Source organism: Hibiscus syriacus, unplaced genomic scaffold, assembly GCF_006381635.1.
Source record: "Hibiscus syriacus cultivar Baekdansim isolate YM2019G1 unplaced genomic scaffold, ASM638163v2 tig00000132_pilon, whole genome shotgun sequence".
NCBI lineage: Eukaryota > Viridiplantae > Streptophyta > Magnoliopsida > Malvales > Malvaceae > Hibiscus > Hibiscus syriacus.
In genome coordinates, this window is record NW_024061764.1 from 83,998 (window position 1) to 107,726 (window position 23,729).

The 23,729-nt window shown below is 32.6% G+C and overlaps 2 protein-coding genes across 2 annotated transcripts; one reads left to right on the forward strand and one right to left on the reverse strand.

Moving 5' to 3' along the window:
• Positions 1–4,063: 4,063 nt before the first annotated feature.
• Positions 4,064–8,650, reverse strand: LOC120126109 (endoplasmin homolog). Its single transcript, XM_039144414.1, has 15 exons — positions 8,485–8,650; positions 8,301–8,412; positions 8,040–8,193; positions 7,880–7,960; positions 7,612–7,723; positions 7,387–7,513; positions 7,162–7,300; positions 6,828–6,967; positions 6,532–6,721; positions 6,223–6,438; positions 5,939–6,104; positions 5,655–5,796; positions 5,379–5,529; positions 4,829–5,233; positions 4,064–4,532 (listed from the first exon to the last, which is right to left on the reverse strand). Exons 1-15 carry the CDS (start codon positions 8,549–8,551, stop codon positions 4,266–4,268), a joined length of 2,469 nt encoding a protein of 822 aa, XP_039000345.1. The 5' UTR covers positions 8,552–8,650; the 3' UTR covers positions 4,064–4,265.
• A 9,897-nt stretch (positions 8,651–18,547) lies between these two features.
• On the forward strand, positions 18,548–19,121 carry LOC120120599 (40S ribosomal protein SA-like). Its single transcript, XM_039140222.1, has 3 exons — positions 18,548–18,589; positions 18,673–18,880; positions 19,003–19,121. The coding sequence occupies exons 1-3, from the start codon at positions 18,548–18,550 to the stop codon at positions 19,119–19,121; spliced, it is 369 nt and encodes a 122-aa protein (XP_038996153.1).
• Positions 19,122–23,729: the final 4,608 nt, after the last annotated feature.

Here is a 23,729-nt window from a genome sequence, read left to right on the forward strand (position 1 = left end):
AGAGTGCATAGAATATTGTATTTCAATTCCGGCAGTTATTTTGCGTTAAATATATTTTATCAAGAAGTACAATATCAACTAACGACGAACAATGCTGAGCATCATTAATTTAATTTATAAAAATTTAAACTTCTAAAAGACTCGACATATAATTCTAAATTAGTTAAAAATCTAAAGATAAATTATTTAAAATAAAATATTAATTACATTATTTTTCATAAATTTTTTAACAATAATTGGATTGGATACCAACCCCTAAATTAAAAACCTTAAATATTTTTTCCTTACCATTGAAGTCGTAGCAGCCGTTAGCCTCTTCCACCGACGAAATTGTCATTGTCGTTCCTCCCTCCCTGCTTGGATGTCGTTTAAGCCCGTCCGTCGTTCTAGTGACCAATTTTTATACCGATACGCATCTAGTATTGGTTTTCCATTACCCGGGTACCGATACACCTCAAACAACGTATCGGTACGGTCTGAGGGTTTCAATTTGGGAATTCATAATTTAGATTTGGAAATTAATGTTATAATATAGGAATTAGGGTTCAATTTTAGGAACTGGGGTTCTAATTTGGGAACGAAGGGGAGCGGCGACCAAACTCGAATGGCGACCAAGAAGGGAGGAAGGAACGACAGCGATTATCTCGTTGGCGGAAGAGGCTAACGGAGACTTCATTGACAAGGAAAAAAATATTTATATTTAGAATTTTTTAATTTAAGGCTTGATATTTGATCAAATTATTGTTAAAAAGTTATGGAAAATAATGTAATTAATATTTTATTTTAAATAATTTACCTTTAAAATTTTAACTAGCTTATAATTATAGGTTAAATCCTTTAAAAATTTAAATTCTTATAAATTAAATTAATGATATTTAACGATACTGGTTTAGCCAATTTCTGTGCCGGTTGGCACGACGGTTGGTGCGTAAATTCTGTGCCGGGCTTTAGCCAATCTCTATGGTTTAGGACCTCAAAATTGGAGCGGGATATAACGTGATTTTGGGCCTCAATTTAATGGCCCTAAAGTTTGCCTATTTTATCAAAATAATTTTTTTCTCATTTCTTGTTACATAAACTAAGAACGACTTCCATCCATCAATATAATAACTACTCATTTCGACTAATAATGACTCGTATCATTTCTGTCCATTCTTCAATTAATTGTGTTTGTTTATGTTTACAATTAAATGGTCAGTATTTGATAAACAAGACAAGTTGTAATAAAAGTTATAGTGGCTACATAATACTCCTCACTGGCCATATTTGCATCCACGTCATTGATTTCCCTTTTGACATCTTTCCCACATCTATTCAACTAATACATGCCTTCTCTACAGGAAAAGCTTTTAAGAAGGTTGAGGCAAAAACTATTAATCTATGAAATTTGTAAACAATTCAGATGTTGTGCGGGAAAAGGTATCGACTCTTCTAGCAGATAATGTGAAGAAAAGTCGAAGAACAAAAGGGGAAAAGGTAAAACCTATATGTGCTTTTATAGGGGTCTTCAAAATCAAATATAGGCTTCTGTAGGTATGACGCAAATCTTTTTGTAAAGTAATAGAAAGGCGAGACTGAGAGGAAAAAGGAAGTGATGGGGAAAATAAATTCAAGTAATTATCCAAAATGGTTCTTTACACGATGGATAACATATCAAAGTACACTTACAGTCACACATGTTAATTCTTTGTACGTAGTTTTTGTGCTATCTGGCTGTGACTTGACTTGAGAGCTAGCTAGCTAATTAAGGCAGTAAACTAGCTAACATGTCATGAAAATGTCTTAGTTGATGATAAAGCTTGATCCTGGGTTGAGGGTTAGCTTACTTTTCCTCTGGTTTATGAGCACGTGGAAATCAGGTTAACTGCAGAAATGTTTGAACATGCAAGAGTGGACATGTCGTTATGTTTATGACAAAGAGGATAACAACCTTATCCGTAATTAAAGAAAAGGAGATTGCCGAAGCAGTTAATTTGTTAGTGGTGAATGTCCAACCGCTTGTTTAGGTAAAATACAGGTATAATATATCCTAGTTAATATCGGCCACAAAAAAGGACAAGGTTCTTCCACGAGCAGCCAACTTTGGAAATCTTTTATCGCTTTAAGTGAAGATGTACTTGTCTTGCCTGTGCAATGCTCTCAATCGATTACCATCGAGCAGTAGTGCTTAATATTCTTTATATATATATATATATATATATATATGGGTTAGGATCCAGTTACTCAATGTAAAATTCTTTAATTTTATATAGATTTAAGATTGTTGGACGAGTGAAAATAGATGACTTGTATATACATGGATTAGGATTCAGTTACATAATGTAAAACTCTTTAGTTTTACACAGATTTAAAATCGTCGAATGAGTGAAAATAGATGACTTATATACATATAGGATAAGATCTACTTTCACGGTGTAAAACTCTTTAGTTTTACATAGATTTAGAATCGTTGGATGAGTGGAAATAGATATATGAGATTGACTATTTTTTTCCCCCAGTAAATATATTCTCATTTCTTACTGTTAATATCAGTCATCTATTTTCACTCATCAATCAGTCTTAAATTTGTGTAAAACTAAAAGAGTTTTACACTGTGTAATAAAATCATATTTCAATATATATATATATTCCTTTCATCTTGACTTATGAAAAGTAAAGACGTGATCATTTGTAAAAAACTCGTATTGTTTTATTTATACAGATAATTACTTAATAAATAGGATTTTTTGAAATCATAGTATTATTAATGATAAAATTGATTTTTTAAAATTATATATCATTTTTCGAAGAAACAAGATATAATCACCATATAATTTCTACGTGATTGATTTGATAATTTTTTAACTCGCTAGGTAAATTAAGAAAGCATCAAAACATTTATTTTCTTAAATAATAATATTATTATCACTTATTATTTTTGTTTATAAAATTACAATCATTAATGTAACAAACAATAATTATATAGATTTCTATACAAAATTTAAAAATGAAATACAATGAAAAAAATCAACGTTTGATAGGCTAAATGGATGTGATGAATTGGCATATGATACAATGAAATTCAGCTTCTGTCAAAACCATTTGACTGGAAAAAAGGGCTTGTCGCAGTATTCTGATTTATTAATGGCTAATCTTCATAATTCATTTGCCAGCAAAAGTTACTATTATTCCCGGGAACAATGTGCTGTAATTGCTAACTAAAAAGGCAAAGTTGGGCTTTTGATTTTCTCTAGTATATTTAGCCCTTAATGGCCTCAATCCCTAGGCTCCATGTATCCTCGATCCGGGTATCTGCCCTTGAATGGAGCCCAATTAAACTTTCATCTATCAACCATATATTAACAAATTTAGAAGGAGAAAATCATTTACATGTAACATTAGTATAAAAAGAAATGAATTTTTGGCAGATTAATACATGTTTTATAATATTTAGTTTTTAAATTAATTATATTAGTGTGGTCTTTCTTTTGTCCTTATTCCACTTCCCACCTTGTTAAAGAGAGGCACAGGGTAGAGGATTTATGTTCATTAATGTAATCGGCTATTGTAGTAATGCCTTGTATGCTTCACGAGTTGAAAAAAGGAGCCCCGCAGATTTTAGACCAATAAGATAAAAAAAAATGGTTCCCTGAATCGGATAATGACAAACTGAAGGAATCGGAATCAGCCTCGAAATTACAGATAAAATCTAAAGCAATGGCTTCTTAAGGTTCTAATCTAATCTCTAGCGAATAAATCTGCGTCTTTTATGCTCTCTTTGTTCTTCGGACGGATCCGATGAAAAGCCAGTCAGCCTACAAGTAAATTGTCAGTCACAAATTGCAACATAGATTATACATGTGGAATCTTCTTTGTCTAAAGCTACAGTTCAACTTGACGAATAATTTTGGATTTGAAGTACTTTTTGATAAATAATTTTGATCATTATATTTAGGGCCATCGCTGAGGCCGTGCCAATTAGCATTGATCAAACGAAGTTAATAAGAAACATGCACCTTTATTCAAAAGTGAAATTTCTGGAAAGCTTTGTCATGCATCAGAAGAAACGAAAAAAGCGCACAGATCAATTAATTTCAGCACCTCGACAACCACTTAGATGCTAAATACAAAATTCCTGGCAACTATTGTTACATTTGAACTCCGCTGTCTAATGTTTTCTTTAAATTTCAGACTTAAATGCATGATGAACTGATAATGCAGTTTTGTTTAGGTTCCATCGACTACGGGTAAAACTCAACAACGCGGTATCCCAAGGTTTCACAATCCTACAACTCATCCTTCAGATCGGAAGGCTCTGCATTTGCATCATCTTTGGCAGTTTCAGCTTCGCCCTTCGGACTGCCTGCATCTTCTGTCTCGGTTTCTTCTACATCATCTTCCTCCTCTACTGTTGCATCAGGACTTATATCTAAGCTAGATCTAACTGAGCTGTAGATTCGTGAGGCGAAATCCTTGGGGTCAGGTAGATTGAAGCCACTCTCCATCAAAGCTGTCTGGTAGATAAGCTGAGCTGTTTGCTTGACACCCTCATCCTGAAGATTCAGCATATGGTTTCATAAGGAAAAGGGAGCAGAAGAATAATATACCGATTCCTACATTTTAGCTAATGACTAATAAGTACAGGCAGAGAGAAATCATCCAAGTTTTGGATTCACGAGTGTGAGCATCATTTTGTGGCACATACCACGACCACTTAATGATGAATTGCTCCTACATACAACCTATATAGTCATGCTAGATCACTATAATGCTTGGAACAAGATTTTGAAAGGGAAATTATTCCATACAAACTACATATGCATGTTTCCACTTGCATATGTACACGTACCTCAGGGTCCTTCACAACTCTCTCACGAAGCTCCTTGATGATCGGGTGCCTTGGGTTGATCTCAAGGACTCTCTTGCCACGCATGTATGCTTGCTTGCTAGCATCTGATAGGGTTTGAGATTGCATGATCCTTTCCATATTAGCACTCCATCCAAACTTTGATGTAACCACCACACAAGGCGTGTTGTCCAAACGGTTGCTGATTTTCACCTCATCAACATTCTCGCCTGCAAGTGCGCCCTTCCACCATTTGGTAAGTTCCTTAAATGACTCCTTGAGTTCTTTGTTCTTAGAGTCTTTTCCAATTTTTAGGCCCTCCTTGGATACATTTTGGAATTGCTTTCCATCATAATCCATCAGGTACTGCATCAGGTATTCATCAACAGGATCTGTGAAGAAAATAACCTGGAAGCAAACAAAGGCCATTAAAAACAAAAGGAAATAAAAAAGACGCACAGGGATCAGGCGGAATAAAATAAATAAAAGATGTGAAAAAAGACACAACTCACAAGCATATAACTGAAGCTAACAGCAAATGTTTTTGCAATACCTCAAAATTTTTCTTCTTGAGCCTCTCCAAGAATGGAGATTTTTCCAACTGCTCCTTGCTGGTTCCCGTGATGTAGAATATATCCTTCTGTCCCGATTTCATTCTTGAGATGTACTGATCTAGTGAAGTCAATTTACCATCTGATTTGGTGCTGCATGGAAATTTATACCACTATTTAGTCGTGATTGGTAATAAGGGGAGAGTCATTTTCAAAGAAACTAAAGATTGCCAAAGAACTAATATACAAAGGGTTAAAACACATTTAAGATAAGATACCTCTCAAATCGTAGGAGTTTCGCCAAACGGTTTCTGTTGGTTGCATCCTCAATGATACCAAGTTTAATGGATTTTCCAAATTCATTCCAAAACTTGGCATATTGACCTTTTTTCTCATCATCATCACCAGATTTTTCAACTTCTGCATACCGATATTCAGCACAATCAGTAACGCAGAAATAACTCAGGATGAAAGAGTTTCCTTTCGAAAGGAAATTAGGCCACAGTCCAGGCTGAACTGTTTGTAAATTAATTTCAAAGTACTAAAAGGAATTATAACATGCCTTTATCATCTTTTCCACTGGACTCATCAGGATCCTCCTCGGCTATTTTACGAATCATATCAAGAGCTTTCCTAATGAGTTTCTTCTTGATTGTTTTCAAACTGCTGTGGGCTTGCAACATCTCTCTTGACACATTGAGCGGAAGTGTATCAGAATCAACAAGACCCTGCTCAATAGGTCATCCACAAAAGGAGGTAAAAAACAATCAGGTTGAAAGAAAACATCGCAGAAACCTCACGACTGCAGATTCCATGAACCATAAAACTTTTTATATCTTCAATTACCTTCAAAAAGCTCAAATACTTGGGCAAAAGCTCATCAAATTCCTCAGAGATAAAAACTCGTCTAACATACAACTTCAAGTTGGCTTTATTGGTGTTGTAATAACTCTCATAGAGATCATGAGGAGCCTTAGGAGGCACAAACAAAACAGCCTTGAACTCGACATCACCTTCAGCAGTGAAGTGGCTCCATGCCATGGGATTCTCATCAGTAAAGTCCTGCAGAGCATGAAAAATAACATTACAAGAATAGAAGTTAGAAACTTCCATAGTATTTTAAGAATTCTGAAGGTAGGAAATATGACAAATTACCTTTGCTAAAGTGTGATAGAACTTCGTGTATTCTTCGTCTGTCACCTCCTTTGGACTGCGCAACCATATAGCCTTAACATCATTCAGAAGCTCCCATTCATAAGTAGTTTCCTTCACCTTCTTTGTCTTTGGTTTCTTTTCAGCATCATCGTCCTTTTCAGTATCTTCATCTTCTCCTTCCTCGGAAGAGCTGGTATCAACTGTTTGGAGCAATAAAAGAACCAACAACAGCAATTAGAACATGCACACTCTTTACAGGAACGAGGATGGTATCAGAAAGTCGTATACAAATAAACACGCTAGTTTCCAGTGATACATACCGTTCCTCATCATCATTTGAATCATCTTCATCTGCAGGTACCTCAACATCGACCTCTTTGCTTGCCCAGATATAAATGGGGAAGTTAATGAATTCAGAATATTTCTTCACCAACTCCTGCAGATGAAAACATAGCATGTATCCTTAGCATATTTTCAAAAGGCCGAGCATAACTCAATACATCAAACTACAAGTTTATTTATGAAGATAACAATACAACTGACGACATGATTGGTCAAATAAAACCCAGACAAAATCATATGCCTACAATAAAGTTTAAAGTAAACAAACAAGACTTAAACTACAGTAACCTTCAATTTGCTCTCCTCCAAGTACTCCTGAGCTTCTTCCCTAAGATGCAATCTAATCTCAGTTCCACGTCCCAATGGTTCATTCCAAGTATCCTCAGAAATAGCAAATGCCCCATCAGCCTTTGATTCCCATACATACCTGAAAAACAAAGCAAATTCATTAAACCGTTAGGTAACAATGATTCAAACACTTCTATAATAACTGCATTAAGCTAGAATACTTACTGTTTGTCATCATTGTGTTTACTAATAACTTCAACATAGTCGGCTACCAAATATACAGAGTAGAAACCAACCCCAAACTGGCCAATGAGGTTAAGGTCTCCACTGCTCTGCATTTTCTCAACAAATGCTGCATCAAGAAAAGAAGGAAAAAATCAATTTAAGAAATTAATATTAATTCTGATTAAACAACAACTCTTGAAGAAAATAAATCTAATATTTATTTACCAGAAGTTCCAGATTTTGCAATTGTTCCCAAGTTCTTGATTAAATCTTCTTTTGTCATTCCAATACCTCTGTCACGAAGTGAAAGTATTTTCTTCTCTTTGTCCAACTTAATCTGCAATTTCATCAGGTTTATAAGGTTGATAAATTCTGATACAGAAATTCCACATGTGCATGCTTATGCTCGTCTAGTAACATTTCTAGATAATGTAAACCAGAGAGCTTCCTGCATTTATTTCCATAACATAAAGTTCTAACTTGCAGTACTAACCTGGATCTCCAACTTGGAAGTGTCACCTTCACCCAAAACTTCTTTGTCTGTGAGTGAAATGAACCTAATCTTGTCCAACGCCTAAGTTCAAAAAGTTTCCTTTCAAATCTAGAGCTAAAAGACAACAAAAACAATCACAAAAGAAAAGCTGACAACTTACATCAGAAGCATTTGAGATCAACTCCCGGAGGAAAATATCCTTGTTGCTATAAAGAGAATTGATAATAATGTCCATAAGCCGAGACACCTCAGCTTGGAACTCAAATTTCTCCGCATTATTGCGAAGCGATCTAGAAGAGATCGACTCAGTTTCCCTGAAAACAAAAGCAAAAGAATATCAAATTACATTTTCGGGTTCAAAACATCACAGATAAAGGCAAAAAGGTAAGTAAGAGCTTGTGCTTAACAAAATTATGCAAACCTTTTTACGACATCAGAATCAGTTTGTAAACCGGTAGGCACAGCGCCTATCTTTTCCTCAACTTTAGGAGGATCTACTGTCCCTTCCTCAGCATTTGCCTGTACTTTTCTACCTGAAACAACCGTAAATCCAGATTCAGACAGCGAACACTACAAAAATGTTAGGGAAATTGGAGTAAACTGACCTTGATCTGAGAGGAGACTGAGAAGGCAGAGAAGAATCAAAGCGGAAGGGATCGCCCACTTCCTCATTGTGTTGCTTCCAAGCTGTTTGATAGTAGAATTAATCAGTAAAGAGATCGCTTATCTATTTGTTTGGAATGTTGAGTCGGTTTAGCGAGGTTTTATATATTGGAGGTTTTAGCAAGGGGAAGAGCTTTAGATCTTGCTTACATTGTACCTTAAGGATTGTCTCTCGATTGGTTATGGGTGCCAGCGTGGATGATCTAACGGCTGATGACTGAACTCGTAACACATGGAATGATGCTATTGGCTTTGCATTGTTTGTTCGACGTGGAGAAGTCTGTGTTATGGCCGGCTCCACATGAGACGACTTCAAGTTCTAAGTGTACTTGACCTATTGATCAATAATCCAACGGTTTTGCTTCAAGGAACGTGGCAGAAATTTATTGGGTATCAGTCTCCGGCTTGACGTGGATGAAGAAGATTTTCTAGAGAGTTCTACGTGGGAGCTTGGCACGGAAATATTACGCAGAAAGTCTTCAATTTTTGATAATTTTGTTATTAAAGTTGGGTTTTTACTATTTTCTTCTTAAATTCATTAATTTTCCATTTATTAATTTTACTTTTATGTAATATGAATGACTTACAAAATGATGAAATCTCTTTCATCGTCTTTTCATTATAAATTTTCTCTTAATTCTACTTCCCCTCATTTAATCTGTTATACCTTTTTCACGCGATTAAGTGTATTTTGGTATTATTTATCCGATTTGAGGGTTTACTTAATTCTTAAACACATAATTCATGTTTTAGTGCCTACAGACGTACGATTTGTTAATTTCAATCTTAGTCCCGTGACATATATAAGTGTATATATATATATATATATAAACAAGTGGTTTTATTAAGGCACTAAAACAAACTTCTGAATCCATTTATATAAGTGTTCAAGAATCAGAAGTTTATATATATATATATATATATATATATATATATATATTTTTTGTAATAAATTGATGTTGTTTTTAGACTTAATATAAAAATAAACTATATTATTTTTTCATTAAGGTGTTTACATTTTTTTAAGCAATTTATGTGTTTAACGTTACAAACGTAATTATTTTAAGTGTCATAACTGTAACTTTCTTAAAAAAATCTGTTAAGTGACACATATCATATTTTGATAATTTTTTAAAAAAATTAAAAACTTTAAAATATTTTTATATAAAAAAGACCTTAAATTTTTTCTAAAATATCAGGAAAACCCCTAAAAAATTTAAACCCAATATTAATATACTACGTAGACAATGATGTGTATTATACAATATTAGGATGTGGGACGGAATTCTCAGATTACATTAGCCATGCTAACTTGCATCCAGAGAAAACCATAAACGCGTGCCATTTTTGTTCCTTTTATTTTCATTAAGAGTGATCGTTCGATGGATTGGATGAAGCTTTTTGGGTGTTCAGTTGGGCTAGAATTAAAGTTCTTTCCCCCGATGATTGAGACAAGATTCTGATGGTTTAACCTCCTCATGAGGTCTTTGAAGTTGGAATTTCTGAATGAAAGCTTTTATTAGTAGGGCAATTCCTTGGTGTTGCACCAAATTTTGCTTCAATGCAAAGAATAGTGGATAATTTGTGGAAAAAGGCATTGATGGGTTCTCGAGTTCATGTGAGTTTAGTTGGAAGCAATCTCTACATTTTTCCTTTTAATTCTGAATCTGATAGAGATTGGGTCTTAGAAAATGGACCATGGCATATCCAAAACAAACTTCTGATTCTTAGAAAATGGGAGCCTAACTTGAAAAGACTAAACTTCGATTTATCAAGAATTCCAGTTTGGGTTCATCTATATAATGCGCCTCTGAACTCTTTTCGCAAGCTTGATTAAGCTACATAGCTAGTGCCATAGGAATTTCCCTCTCAATGGATTCTGTTACAGCATCCAAATCGAGATTAGAATGTGCTAAAACTTGTATTGAAATAGGGGTGAATGATGAAATTCCTAAATATGTGGATGTTGTTTTAAAAGACGGGCTAACAATATCAATTATTGTTGAGGTTCCCTGGTTACCATCTTGTTGTAGTAAATGCAAAGTTTTTGGGTGTAATATCCCAAAACAGGGCTAGTGACTAAATGCAAATTCTGAAAACTTTGTGTTTGATTTTGAAATAAGTTAAAAGTTTAGGGGCTTAATTGGAAATATTTTGTGAAGGATGGTTTAGTAAAGATTGAAAGAAAGAAGCGTAAAATGGTCATTTGACAATAAATATTTTTATCTTTCTTTTGTATGGTATATAACACGTGGGTAATGAAGGAAAAATTCTCCAGAAAACTCTCTTCTTCTTCTTTCTCTTCACCGTGAGAGCCAAAGCAAAGGTGAGTTTCCTTATTAGTTGTTTATTTGTTGAATTTAAGGTTATTTTATGATCCTTAAGCTTAAGTAAAGCTTAAGTTATCTTTAAAACAAAGAATGAAAGAGTTATGAGAGATTAAAGTTAAAGAGTTTTTAAATGAAATCTTGAAGAATAGTTGATAAGATAAATTGGAGGCTAAAATTGACTTGTCAATGGTTGAATTAAGAGATATGAAATGATAGAATTGAATTTAGAACAAGTAGAAAATTTGGTATGATTCTTGAATTTCATATGGAAGATGAGATTTTGAGGTTAAAGATGTGATAAATGAGTATAAGTAAGTTTAAGCATGTGTATGTAAGTTAAGAATATGAAAAGAGATGATATACGAAGTATTTGAGACGAAATGAAGTAATTTTCGGGCTTAACAAGTGAATTCTAGGCAAGGGGTATCGGTACCTATTCATCAGGTACTGATACCTCAAGAGTAAATTTCAGGAAGATATTTAAAGGGTACCGATACCTTAAGGATGGTATTGATACCCCCTTGAAATGAAAAATTATTGACTGAAATTTGGGTATCGATACCTAGGCAGTGTACCAATACTTCAATTAAGAGATGTATTGATACCCTATAGGGGGTACCAATACCTACTTTAAATAGAAAGTGAATTTTGCCTTTTTTTAGTTTAAGAAATGGAGGATTAAAGTATGTTATTTAGAATACTGATATGTATTAATGTATGATTATGTAGACATCGAGCGTAAGCAAGTTCTGGAATGACTGAAATGTTAGAATTGATCAAGAAGGGAAAGTAAGCCATATGAGTAATTGATAGCAAGTGAGGCACAGGTGAGTGCATACTGGTTATATGATGTGTAATGGAAATAAGACTTGCGACGAGTCTATTTCCTATATTAGAATGCATGAATTAATGAATATAAGCATGTGTTTAATATTAGTATATGTGTTATATGTTCTGGTATGTATTACATGATATGTATGAATACATGTTAATAGATCATGTGAATAGATATAAATAATTCATTTGATATAAGCTACGTGATCATGAACTATGTAGATAACAAAGACTTAAGTAATAACAAGATGAAGTGGTATAAGCTTTATGGTATAAATACCAACAATTATATGGACATGTAATATATATTAGGTAATAAGGATCTATGTGTCTTTATGATTAGGAGAAGAGTTAAGAACAATAGGAAAACTATGGAATAAGAATTTATATATTTATGTGTTATCAATTTAAGTACTTATGTGAATATGTAATAAGTGCACACGAACCCTAGGGAATATTCTAAGTTGAAGGGATCTATATGGCATATAGTATATTGTATGATAATGATTTAGGTGAAATATGATAACCAAGTATAAGTTATATAAGTTAGATCTATGTGAACTAATATGATGAACTTGTGTGATTAAATGAAGACTGAGATAAGTTGAGTAGCATTGGTATGTATATATATATATATATATATATATATATATATATGATAATAAAATGAGAATCAGATGTAAACTAGGAAATACTGGCATAAGTTATTATACTAACATTTAATATTAGTTGTATAATAATTATATAGGAAATCACATGTGAATATATGTTTAGGTAATAAAATATGTGAAGCTGAATTAAGTAAATATATGGAACTAGTATAAACTATATATGTTATAAATGATTACGAAAATCGGTAAGATAAGTTATATTGTATTAATATAAGAGTATCTGCTTAAATTATATAAATGGAAAGGTGATCATAAGATAATAAAGAATAAATTATATGATATAAGGTAGGTGATTACATATGTATTGATATACCTTGTTAGCATTATATGAGATGAGATGTGAAGTTATGTGATATGTGTTATAAGACAATGATTTAAGTGAGCACATGAAAATGTTACATGAACAATGTGATATATGCTATGAGATATGACCCATGTGACTACATGTGAAATATTATACGTTATATGATGATTTGTGTAACTATGTGAATATGTGATAAGAATAAACGATAATGCCCATGTTATGTAATATGAGAGCTAGAGGTATAGTTGGCATGCCAAGAGTTAAGGGTTCTACGTGGTCCTTCGAGACATATATGTAATTCTGTGGAACATATATGTGGTACTTCGGTACACTTATTTAGTCCATTGTATTATGTATATGGTTCTTAAGGAGTGGTCCTTCAGGACATAGTGGTCATTCAGGACAAATTCTAAGTTCCCTTAGTGGGAATTATACGACTATGGTGACAACATAAGTGCACAACCTCAATGAACTCACATATCTTTAGATCTCCAAAATATACATGGGCTAATTAAGAGATAATATAAATAAACTTAATATGATTGTTATATGTGATTGAGCACTTGGATATGAGTGTATGAGTTTCATTTATTGCATATGTTATAAATTCTATGCAAAATATGTTGGTATAATGATATTTGTGTATGCATGTATTTATTTTATGAAAGTGGATATGAGGTTGTATGATATGATAGCATGAAACATGAATTCATTGTAGAAGTTATAGTTTATATTATATGTTTTATATGCCTCACTAAGTCATAGACTTAGCGTGTGAGTGTTTCACACGTAGGTTCCAGAAAGCGAGAAGAGAAGCGAGGATGAGCATGACATGTCAAATTTTCCTTTCCACGTATCAAATCAGAAGTGTAGTTGAACATATGTATTTTGTTATATAGGGTGTAGTTGGCATGTAGTCTAAAGATATAAATTGTATAAGCTCTGATATGTTTTGTAAACCAATTGATTTTAAATAAATGAAAAGTAATCATTTTTTTAAATTGTGAATTTGACTTTTATTTATTCTGTAAAAGAAAAATGTTTGAAAAGTCAATGTGACACCTCGGACTCGTATCCGGGTCGGGTACGGGTTGGGGGTGTTACATTGGGCATAGTGAGAAGGGATGCTTGGAGTTAAAAATTTAGCTCCAGTTATAATACAGTTTGGAAAAAGAAGGGAGAATCGAATGCTTATATAGTGGCTCCAATTGTTGGAGGCATTGGGGCCTTGCAGGAATCGGAGTTACATGTTCCTAATGTTATAGAGGAGCAAAATAATAATGAAGCTAATATAGATAAAGAATTAGGATGTATCGAAGCTATTATAGAGCCTAATGATTCTGCTGCTGAGGGGAACACATTATTACTGAACCTACAGTTTCAACAGTTGATGGTAAAGTTGTAAATCAACCAACTATTCCTAAATAGGGAAGAGGAAGGCCAGTAAAGGATAATTTTAAAATAGCATTAGTAGGATCAAATGTAACAGCCCAACCGTATCCAACCCGGATACGAGTCCGAGATTTCACATTGACATTTCAAAACCTTTATTCTTGCAATAACAGAACATTTGAACTTATATTAAGAAAATACGATCATATATTGTTCAATTGTGTTTGTTATAAAATTTTGAGGCAAAAACGTATTTATGAACAGTAAAATACGATATGAACAGTACTGTGAACAGTAATGAACAGTACCGTGAACAATACCTGAATGTTAAAATTTTCCAGATTGTTATAGGGAAACCGAACCGATACCCTGCTACAATACTTCCGTAAAACATATATAAACTCTTAAAATTTAAAACGTTCATCTCTATACATTTATCATTTACAAAAAATATGTTTAAACATTACAAAACTTGATCAAGCATATCGGATTCAAATCTTTTATATTACATGCCAACTAAATTCTATGTAACAAAATACATGTAATTCAACTACATTTCTGATCTGATCTTCGGTAAGGAGAATTGACCTGTCTTGTTCCTCTTTACTTCTCTTTTCGCTTTCCAAACCTACGTGTGAAACAATCACAAGCTAAGTCGATGACTTAGTGAGGCATATAAAACATAATTATATGCTAACTGTAACTTCTACAATGCATAAACATTTGATACTGCTTTATCATACCAAAACATATATTCTTCTCTGTAACATATACATACATACACATATCATGTAACATAACATCATTAACATGTTTATCATCATTAATTTCTTTTTATACCATGTCAGCATATACTATAAACTCTAAATCACACTAGTGCTTAAATGATTTCCAAGCTCATATAACAAGTACATTTCACTTAGGAATATACACAGTATCACATATAAATCTTATAAATACTTTTGATATCTTTTATAGGCCCATGTAAATTACTGAGAACTTAAGGTATTCGAGCACATTGAGGTTGTGCACTTATGATGTCACCACAACTCGTATAAGTCCCATTGAGTGGCATATAAATTATCCCTAAGGACCTGTGAATTTGTCTCGAATGACCTATGAGTTATCCCGAATGACCTATGAAACCCTCGACTCTTGGCATGCCAACTATACCTATAGCTCTCGTATCATATACCATGGGCATTATTCTTATGTTTCATATGTTCATGTACTCATGTCATTTCTCTTGTGATCACATATACCTTTTTTTCTATCACATACCATATGTATGTGTAAACATCTGTGTCATTTCATATAACATGTATCACATGTTCATGTAATCACATAACTTATATTATTTCTCATGGGTTCATGTAAGCATGTATATACTTTCATCTAATCTGCATATCAAAGCCCTATAACTTATCTCACAATTCTACATAGCTTGTCACATAGGTATATATTTTCATATATTAGATTTACATATCTTATATTACATGTTCTTATAGTCACCTATACATGTATTCTTATAATTTCTTATCATATCATATGGTTTATATCTTCCTAACACATCATGTATTCATATCAATTATATAAACACATACACTCCTTTTCATGTATTCATGCACATATAAGAATTTCATCAATCACAAATCAAATAATATTTTAGGAGTCACTTCTTACCATAGTAACTCCGTCACTGGCTCATCGCAAGCCAATGTTTGTTCGATAGCATAAGTACAATTAAATTGCACTCACTTTAGCCTTACTTTGATTCGATCCTAATCCTTTGATTATTCCAGAACTTGTTTAGGCTCAATAACTACATAAATATAATTTTCAAAACAATTATCAGAAGCCTAAACCTTAAACTTGATGTTAATAACTTAAGCTAGTTTAATGAACCAAAATTCCATTTTTTTTCTTTAGGGGGAATCGATACCCCCCAAGGGGTATCTGTACCCTCTGCGTAATATGTAAATTTTTGCCCATAAATCACTATTCAACTACGAAAATTCACTATTTCTAACTTCAATTCTTTATATTTCATTCCCTTTCATATTCTTAACTCAAATATACATACTTAAACTAATTTCTACTCATTTATCACATCTTAAACCTCAAAATCTTCTCATCTTTATGAACTTCAAGAATCATACCCAATTTTCAACATGTTTTAAATCCAATTGTAATACCCCAAAAATTTATATAATGAGCAAAATGAAAAATTTGAAAGTTTGATAGTCAAAGTAGAAAATTGGGAAAAGTTTTAGGAATTAAGTGGTGATTTTCCCCAAAAATAATTTTATTCCATAAATAGATAGTTTACTCTTAAGAGTGGGGATTTTATAGAAATCATATTTTGGATTTGTAATTTTAGTAAATAAAATTAGAAATGCTAGAAACCGATAAGGAATCGGTAATTCAGATCGAATTGGAATTTTATAAAAATTTAAAGGATGGTATAATATGTTTGGAAATATTATTTTAATATTTTAGATCAGAGAAAATTTGTTTGGAAATGAGCAATTTTTCAGATTTAACCGAAACTGTGGAATTTAGTGACTAAAATGCAATTTTTGAAAAGTTCAAGGGAAATTTCAGAAATTAAAGTCAAATTAATTCATCTTTGACTTTGAAATATGATAAGGATGAATTGTCATGGTTTTGTGGTGATTAAGAAGATTCATTAAGGGTGATTTGGTCTTAACCCAATTAAATGAATATTATATTCATTTATAGTGGAATATAGTTTAAACAAAGATGAAATGCACCCAACATTTCATCCAAATTTGCTCTCTTCTTCTCCAAAGCTACGTGGGTTTTCTCTTCAAAGGTGAAAGAAAGCTTAAACTCAATTTTCAAGCAATTTCCTTAGGATTTTGAGTATGATGTAAATAGAAAATTGTTGTATACGAAAAACACTATCATTTGGTACCAATATTGCTTGATAATCTTGCTAGTGTTCAAAGACCTCAAATTCTATAGTTTGTGTTCATATAAGGTATCATGGAATTGATGATGAATCTTGATGTTTGTGAGGTAGTATATGCATATTCAAGCATGTATGATGATTAGAATATGTTAAAATTTGAGTATGAATATTGAGTTCTATGTAGAGAAGTGGATTTTGAAGTTAAAGATGGGATAAATGAGTATTAATGAGTTTAAGCATGTGTATGTGACTTAAGAACATGAAAGGGGAAGAAACATGGAGTATTGAAGTTGAAAGGAATGAAATTTTGTGCTTAAAATGAGATTTATGGGCAAAGTGCATCGATGCACCCCTTCAATTAAAAAACATTGAATACATTAAGTGCATCGATTCATAGGCAGTGCATCGATACACTATTGAGTGCATCGATACATAAGGGCCAGAATTGTTAAGTTGGGACAAAAATATTGTAGAAAGATTAAAAATAAATATTTTTATTAATGTTTAAGTTATAATGGTTAGTAAATACACTAACAATTGGTAACATACATGTACTCAATGAATGGGAGATAGATCGAAATCAAGCTCCCGAGTCGAGTAAGGTGAAAGGCAAGGGCCAAGTCTCAGAGTAATCATTTTGCTAATTAGGATATATAAGCAAGGAGAACCAGGTGAGTGCATCCAATTATGCACGTACATATGGTAATAGTTAAAATAACATGATTTATTAATGTATGTATAGTGATTACCAAATGACACTATCTGTGCTAAAATTATAAGGAAGTCATATTGAATGTATGAATTTCCATATGGAGCACTGCGTGTGCTAAAATGATAAGAAAATCAGACTGAGTGTATGGATTTCCATATGGAGCACTGAGTGTGCTAAAATGATAAGAAAATCATATTGAATATATGGATTTCCAGATAGGGCATTATATGTGCTAAAATGGTAAGGGAATCATATTGAGTGTATGAATTTCCAGAAAAAGCACTAAGGGTGCTACAAGTATAAGGATATCATACTAATAGTATGGATTTTCATATAGGGCATTTCATGTGCTAAAAATGGTAAAGGGATCATACTAATGGTATGGATTCTCGAATAGGGCACTTCATGTGCTAAAAATGGTAAATGAATCATACTAATGGTATGGATTCTCGAATAGGGCACTTCGTGTGCTAAAATGAGAAAGAAATCATATTAAGTATATGATATTCTAGATAGAGCTCTGAGAGTGCTAATATTATAAGAAAATTATATGAATTGTACCTATGGAATAAATACCATTAAATGAAGAGCAATTTGCATAATTAAACTTTCTTATCGAGAAATCAATAACCATTTAAGAAGCCTTTTCTGTAACCAACTGCTCTCTACAGCCCATCAAGGAAGCAGCTCTTGGAAACATTCTGACCATTACCTTTTGTGATACCGACTCGCTGATGCGATATGTTGACATTGGTATCCCTGTTAACAACAAGGGAAAACACAACATCGGTTGCCTTTTCTGACTGTTGGCAAGGATTGTTCTTTAGATGCGCGGCACAATTTCTCCCGGACAGAAGTGGGATGTGATGGTAAAAGATATATCACTTTCATGATATCTCCTATACAATTTGAATGTGTTAATTTGTGTTACTTATACATGGTTTGTATGTAGGTGTATCTATTTTTCTACAGGGAATCTGAGGAAGCTAAAGAGGCAGAAGAGGAGGAGGTTGTTGTGGCCCCTGATTATGGACTCCCTCCAGCAGATTTTGGAATGTGTGGGTTAGCAGCTGATCAATTGCCTGCGCAAATAGGCGATCAATGGCCTGCGCAAATAGGCGATCAATGGTCTGCTGATATGGTTCAGGCACCCATTTCTGGTGTCCCTATTGTTGTTAACTAGGGTGACCAAGGTAATAACTTCTATTTCTGATTATATCATTTAATTTACGTCTTACTTATTGTTTCCTTTGCTTAATCTACTTTGAAATTTCGAATGTAGTTACAGTTGGTGGTGCTGAAGGGTGGGATGTTGTAGCCGCTCCAGCACAAATCCCAGGTGTTCCCGTCGATGTCACGGCCCTGCTCCCACAAGTTGGGTGTGAGAGGGATTCATTTTAAATTTTGGCAAAAATGTTTTATTTTAAATTTTGGCAAAAAGTTTTGTTTTAAAAAGAACCATTTTGAACTTTGTTATGATAAAGATACAATTATGTGTTCTAGCAATAGTGTTCTTGTAGACATCAATGGCTTTAGAAATTTTGTTATGAATTTATATTATGTTATATGCTGTAATAGCTTCTTGTTATCAGAATGTGTTAAAATTGTATGCTTTGCATTATCACCTAAACTAATAACCAACAGTGATAAACTAAAGAAATATTCAAATTCTACCATGCATTTCCCTGTGTTCGAAATAATCAACAATGATCGGATCAATTGGTTTTATAAGTAATGTGATTGATTTGTGGTCATTGAAGTTTCTAATTTTTTAATGTCATTGCACGTTCAATACATTACAAGCGTAAAGATTATTTTCTAGGATTAATAGGAAATTTACATTTGAACACCAACCTCGTGCATTTCAATTTCATTCATTTCGTCCTTTTCCTTTCTTTTTTTGAACGTTACTCACATTTGCTGACCATCTATTCTTCTTTCTTTTGTGTTTTTCATGTACTATAAGTCTATAACAGTCTCCTCATTGCGTAACTTTTTTGTTAGTATGGAGAAGATGACAATGAAGATGAAGCTTCACGCTTATCTACTTAATCTTTTCATCTAGGTGAATATCATGGGATGAGGTATAAGCTATATGATATGATATAAGTTATTTTATACATATATGATATAAGTTATTAATCAGGACATATGAGATTATGAGAATGAGAATATAAATGATGTGAATACAAGTATAGGAAAAATGATGTATATAAATATATATATATATATATATATATATATATATATATATATATATATATATATATATATAGGAAGATGAATTATATGAATACACATTTAGATGTTGAAATGATGGATTCTATGAACATGAGAATATATATATATATATGAGATAAGACATAAAAATAAGATATAAGCAATGTGACAAGAAACGTGAAATAGGTATGAAAAGTGGATATGAGCTACGTCATATGTGACATAATCTACGTGCTATGTGAAATTGAACTACGTGTTTATGTGAAAATGTGAAATGACATAAATGATGATGCCCATGTTATGTGTCATGAGAGCTAGGGTATAGTTGGCATGCCAAGAGTCGAGGGTCTACGCGGTCTTTCGGGACATATATGTATTCTTTGGAACATGTGTGAGGTCTTTTGAGACACATACTTGATCCTTGGCATATGTATATGATTCTTGAGGAATTTTCTATGTGGTCCTTAGGGACAACCTTATATGGCACTTCGGTGCATTTCTACGCGGCACTACAGTGCAATTCTACGTGGCACTTCGGTGCATTTATATGAGTTGTGGTGACAATATTAGTGCACAACCTCTATAGACTCACATATCTATAGTTCTCACATGTGTACATGGGCTAATAAAGAAATAACAACAAATATATTACATGTGACTTGTATGCTTTTGTGCTATGAATGGTATTATATGATTTATATGATGATATGTGGATTGTATGATTAAATAAGTCAAATGTTGGTTAAAATGCTAGGAATAAGAAGATGTATTAAGTGATATAAACGATAATAATATTGATAATGAAATAAGGCTAATGATGGAAATGATGAGTGATGAATATATGTGTGTATATGTTCTTATATGTAATGATATATTGCATATGTGTGATAGGGATTTGTTACATGCATAAGGGTATGAGTGATAGTAGTAATTGTTCATGCATGATTACAAGATATAGTCTATATTTTATGTTTATTACCTCACTAAGTCATAGACTTAGCGTGTGATTCTTTCACACGTAGGTTACCGAAGTGAGAAGAGTAAAGAGCAATGTGGAGCAAGACATGTCAGTTCTCCTTACCAAAGGTCAGATCAGAGGAAAGGTGAATAATATGTATTTTAATATATAAAGTTCTAGTTGGCATGTATTCAAAATAATATATTGTATAAGCTCTGAAAAGTTCGGTAAAGGTTTTGAAGAAGTTATATGTAATAATAAATTTTAAATTACTCATTATTTTATATAAGTAAAGGTTTTGAAAAGTCAATTTGACACTTCAGACTCGGATCCAGGTCGGATACGGGTTAGGGGTGTTACATTTAATGGTACCAGAGCTAAGGTTTAGCCGATTCTAGGCTTAAACCGAAGTTAAATAAGATTTAAAATGCATACATGCCAACACAAAGTCAATAATTTCTGATCTGATAAGTGTAAGGAATATATTATCTTGCTAATAGAATAAGAATAGTATGATATTGTAGAAATCTGATTGCAATAGTTTCGAAATAAAGTGAGAGGTAAATCCGATTGTAATAACAATTCACCTACCTTGGCCAGACAGGATGAAGAGCGGACACATCAGGAAATGCCTCGTAAGATCAAAGATTGATTTCAGAAAGTTGAAATCATATTAGAATAGTGATAGCAGGTTTTCACTGTTTTGAATCGGAAAAGTGATAGGGAGTAGTTTTATTATTTCGTGGATAAGATAAAATAAGGTGAACAAGTGTCACCATAAGAGCATTAAAAGATCAAATGATGCAGTGAGAATTGGTATAAGAGTTTAAGAATAAGTGTATCAGTGACAAGCGTATAAAATGTATAAAGTCAAAGCTTATGAGTTCGAAATGAAGGGATAATATTGTGTATAAGCAAGAGTGTTTATATGATAAGGGTTTGCAGTTAAGACGGAAAGAGTTAGCGTTGGCTAACCAGAGTACGTGATAAAATGTACTCGAATTATAAGATTATAAGATATTGTCAGGATATGATAACCAAATATGAAATGGATCTAGATACAGTTGTATATTTGGATCATAGTAAGGTGGTATAGTAAAGGAAAAGGAAGTAAGGATTTGCATATTTGAGTAAAGTTGAAGATTGATAAGAAGAGTTTAAAAATGAGTATATCGATGATCAGATTATAAGACAAAAGAAGTCAGAATGTTGAGTTTGAGCAACGGAAATTACAAGATGTATGAGAATAGAGGTGAAATTGATAAGTTAAATAAACTAATTTTGAGATAATTTCGATTGGAAAGAATGTATATGATTGGTTGGCTAGGGCTTGTGCCCTAGATTGGACAGATGTTATTGACTAGCTGTCAGAGTAAAGGTGATAGAGTTATAAAATTGGAGGAAAATATAGAGTTGAGTTAATCAATTATGATGTGAAACTGAATATAGTTGTGTATTCTGATCAGATAGCTATGATGTAGAAAAGAAGATAAATATTTGTATGGAACCTTAAGGAAGAAAAATACAAGTATAAGAAATGATAAAGAATGAAGTTTCGTATAAGTAAACGGGTTATCAAAGTTATGAGGATGCAATGAAGATTGGTACATAGAGATGAGTATAGGTGATAAGACAAGAGTATGTGAACATGAAAGGAAATATACGATTTGGGTATAAGGAATAAATAAAGGAATAATGGAATAAAGAAATGAAAGGGATGTGTTAAAGGATCAGATACGATAAAGGTTATATGGAAGTGTAGATGACAATTTTAATATAGAAGTAAGAAAAGGGTGCAAGGTGATGTGAAAAGATTCTTTAAAAGTGTGAGTTAATTATATTTAAAGAAGATCTAATGTTGTGTTCTCGGTCAAATGATTTTGGAAAACGAGTTGATTATTGTTATAAGACAATTAAAGGGGGATTTATGAGGTTAAGTGATGAAAATGGATGTTAATGTCTACATGATTAGTGATATTATATGAAGTCACAGAAATGGTCAAAGGAAAATGCATAATGGAAGGAGAGAAAAGATAGAAAGGGATTAAAGTTACTAGTTACTGTTTATATGATCAGTGATAGTAGAAGGTAGTTGAAGAAATAAAGGAAGGAAAGATTAAGAAAGGAGGTAATATGAGAGCAATAGAAGATATGTTCTTATTGATTTGTTCAGTGAAAATTCGAGGATGAATTTTCTTTAAAGGAGGGGAGATTGGTAACATCCTTAATACCGGGTTAGTGACCAAATTGTAAAGATTCAAAAATTGGTGATTAAAGTAGGATAATTGAATAGTTCAATGATTTATTAGAAATATGATGAAGGTTATTTAATAATTATTGAATGAATTAAAGGGTAAAATGGTAAATTGACAAGTAAGATTTTTATATTCCTTTTATAAGAAAAGGAACCACGTGGAAAATGAGAGAATTATCCAGATTTTTCTTTCTTCTTCTTCATCCTCCCGTATCTCCAAGTTCAAAGGTGAGTTTCTTTGTTTATGGATTAATTATTGGTTTTAAGGTTGGGTTTGATTATTAGATGATAACTATGCTTAAAGAAAGCTTAAGTTATCTTAAAATCAAAGTATGATGGAGTTATGAGGGATTAAAGATTTGAGGTTCTTGGGTGAAATCTTAAAATAGAGTTCATAATTAGAGTTGGAATTTAAATTTGACTTGTCAAGGGTCTAATTAAGAAATTAGAAGCCATAGAATTGGAATTAAAACATATTGCAAAGTTGGTTTAATTCTTGAGTTACATATGAGGAATAGAATTTTGAAGTTAAAGATGTTTTATATGGATATAAATTGGTTTAAGCATGTGTATATGA

Coding starts and splice junctions, on each gene's coding strand:
- LOC120126109 (XM_039144414.1), bottom strand. CDS start 8,551: ATGAGGAAGTGGGCGATCCCTTCCGCTTTGATTCTTCTCTGCCTTCTC. Junction 5,797..5,938: donor CAGTGGAAAAGATGATAAAG/GCATGTTATAAT, acceptor ATCGGTATGCAG/AAGTTGAAAAATCTGGTGAT. Junction 4,533..4,828: donor GAGTTGTGAAGGACCCTGAG/GTACGTGTACAT, acceptor CTGAATCTTCAG/GATGAGGGTGTCAAGCAAAC.
- LOC120120599 (XM_039140222.1), top strand. CDS start 18,548: ATGCGCGGCACAATTTCTCCCGGACAGAAGTGGGATGTGATG. Junction 18,590..18,672: donor GACAGAAGTGGGATGTGATG/GTAAAAGATATA, acceptor GTTTGTATGTAG/GTGTATCTATTTTTCTACAG. Junction 18,881..19,002: donor GGTTCAGGCACCCATTTCTG/GTGTCCCTATTG, acceptor TTTCGAATGTAG/TTACAGTTGGTGGTGCTGAA.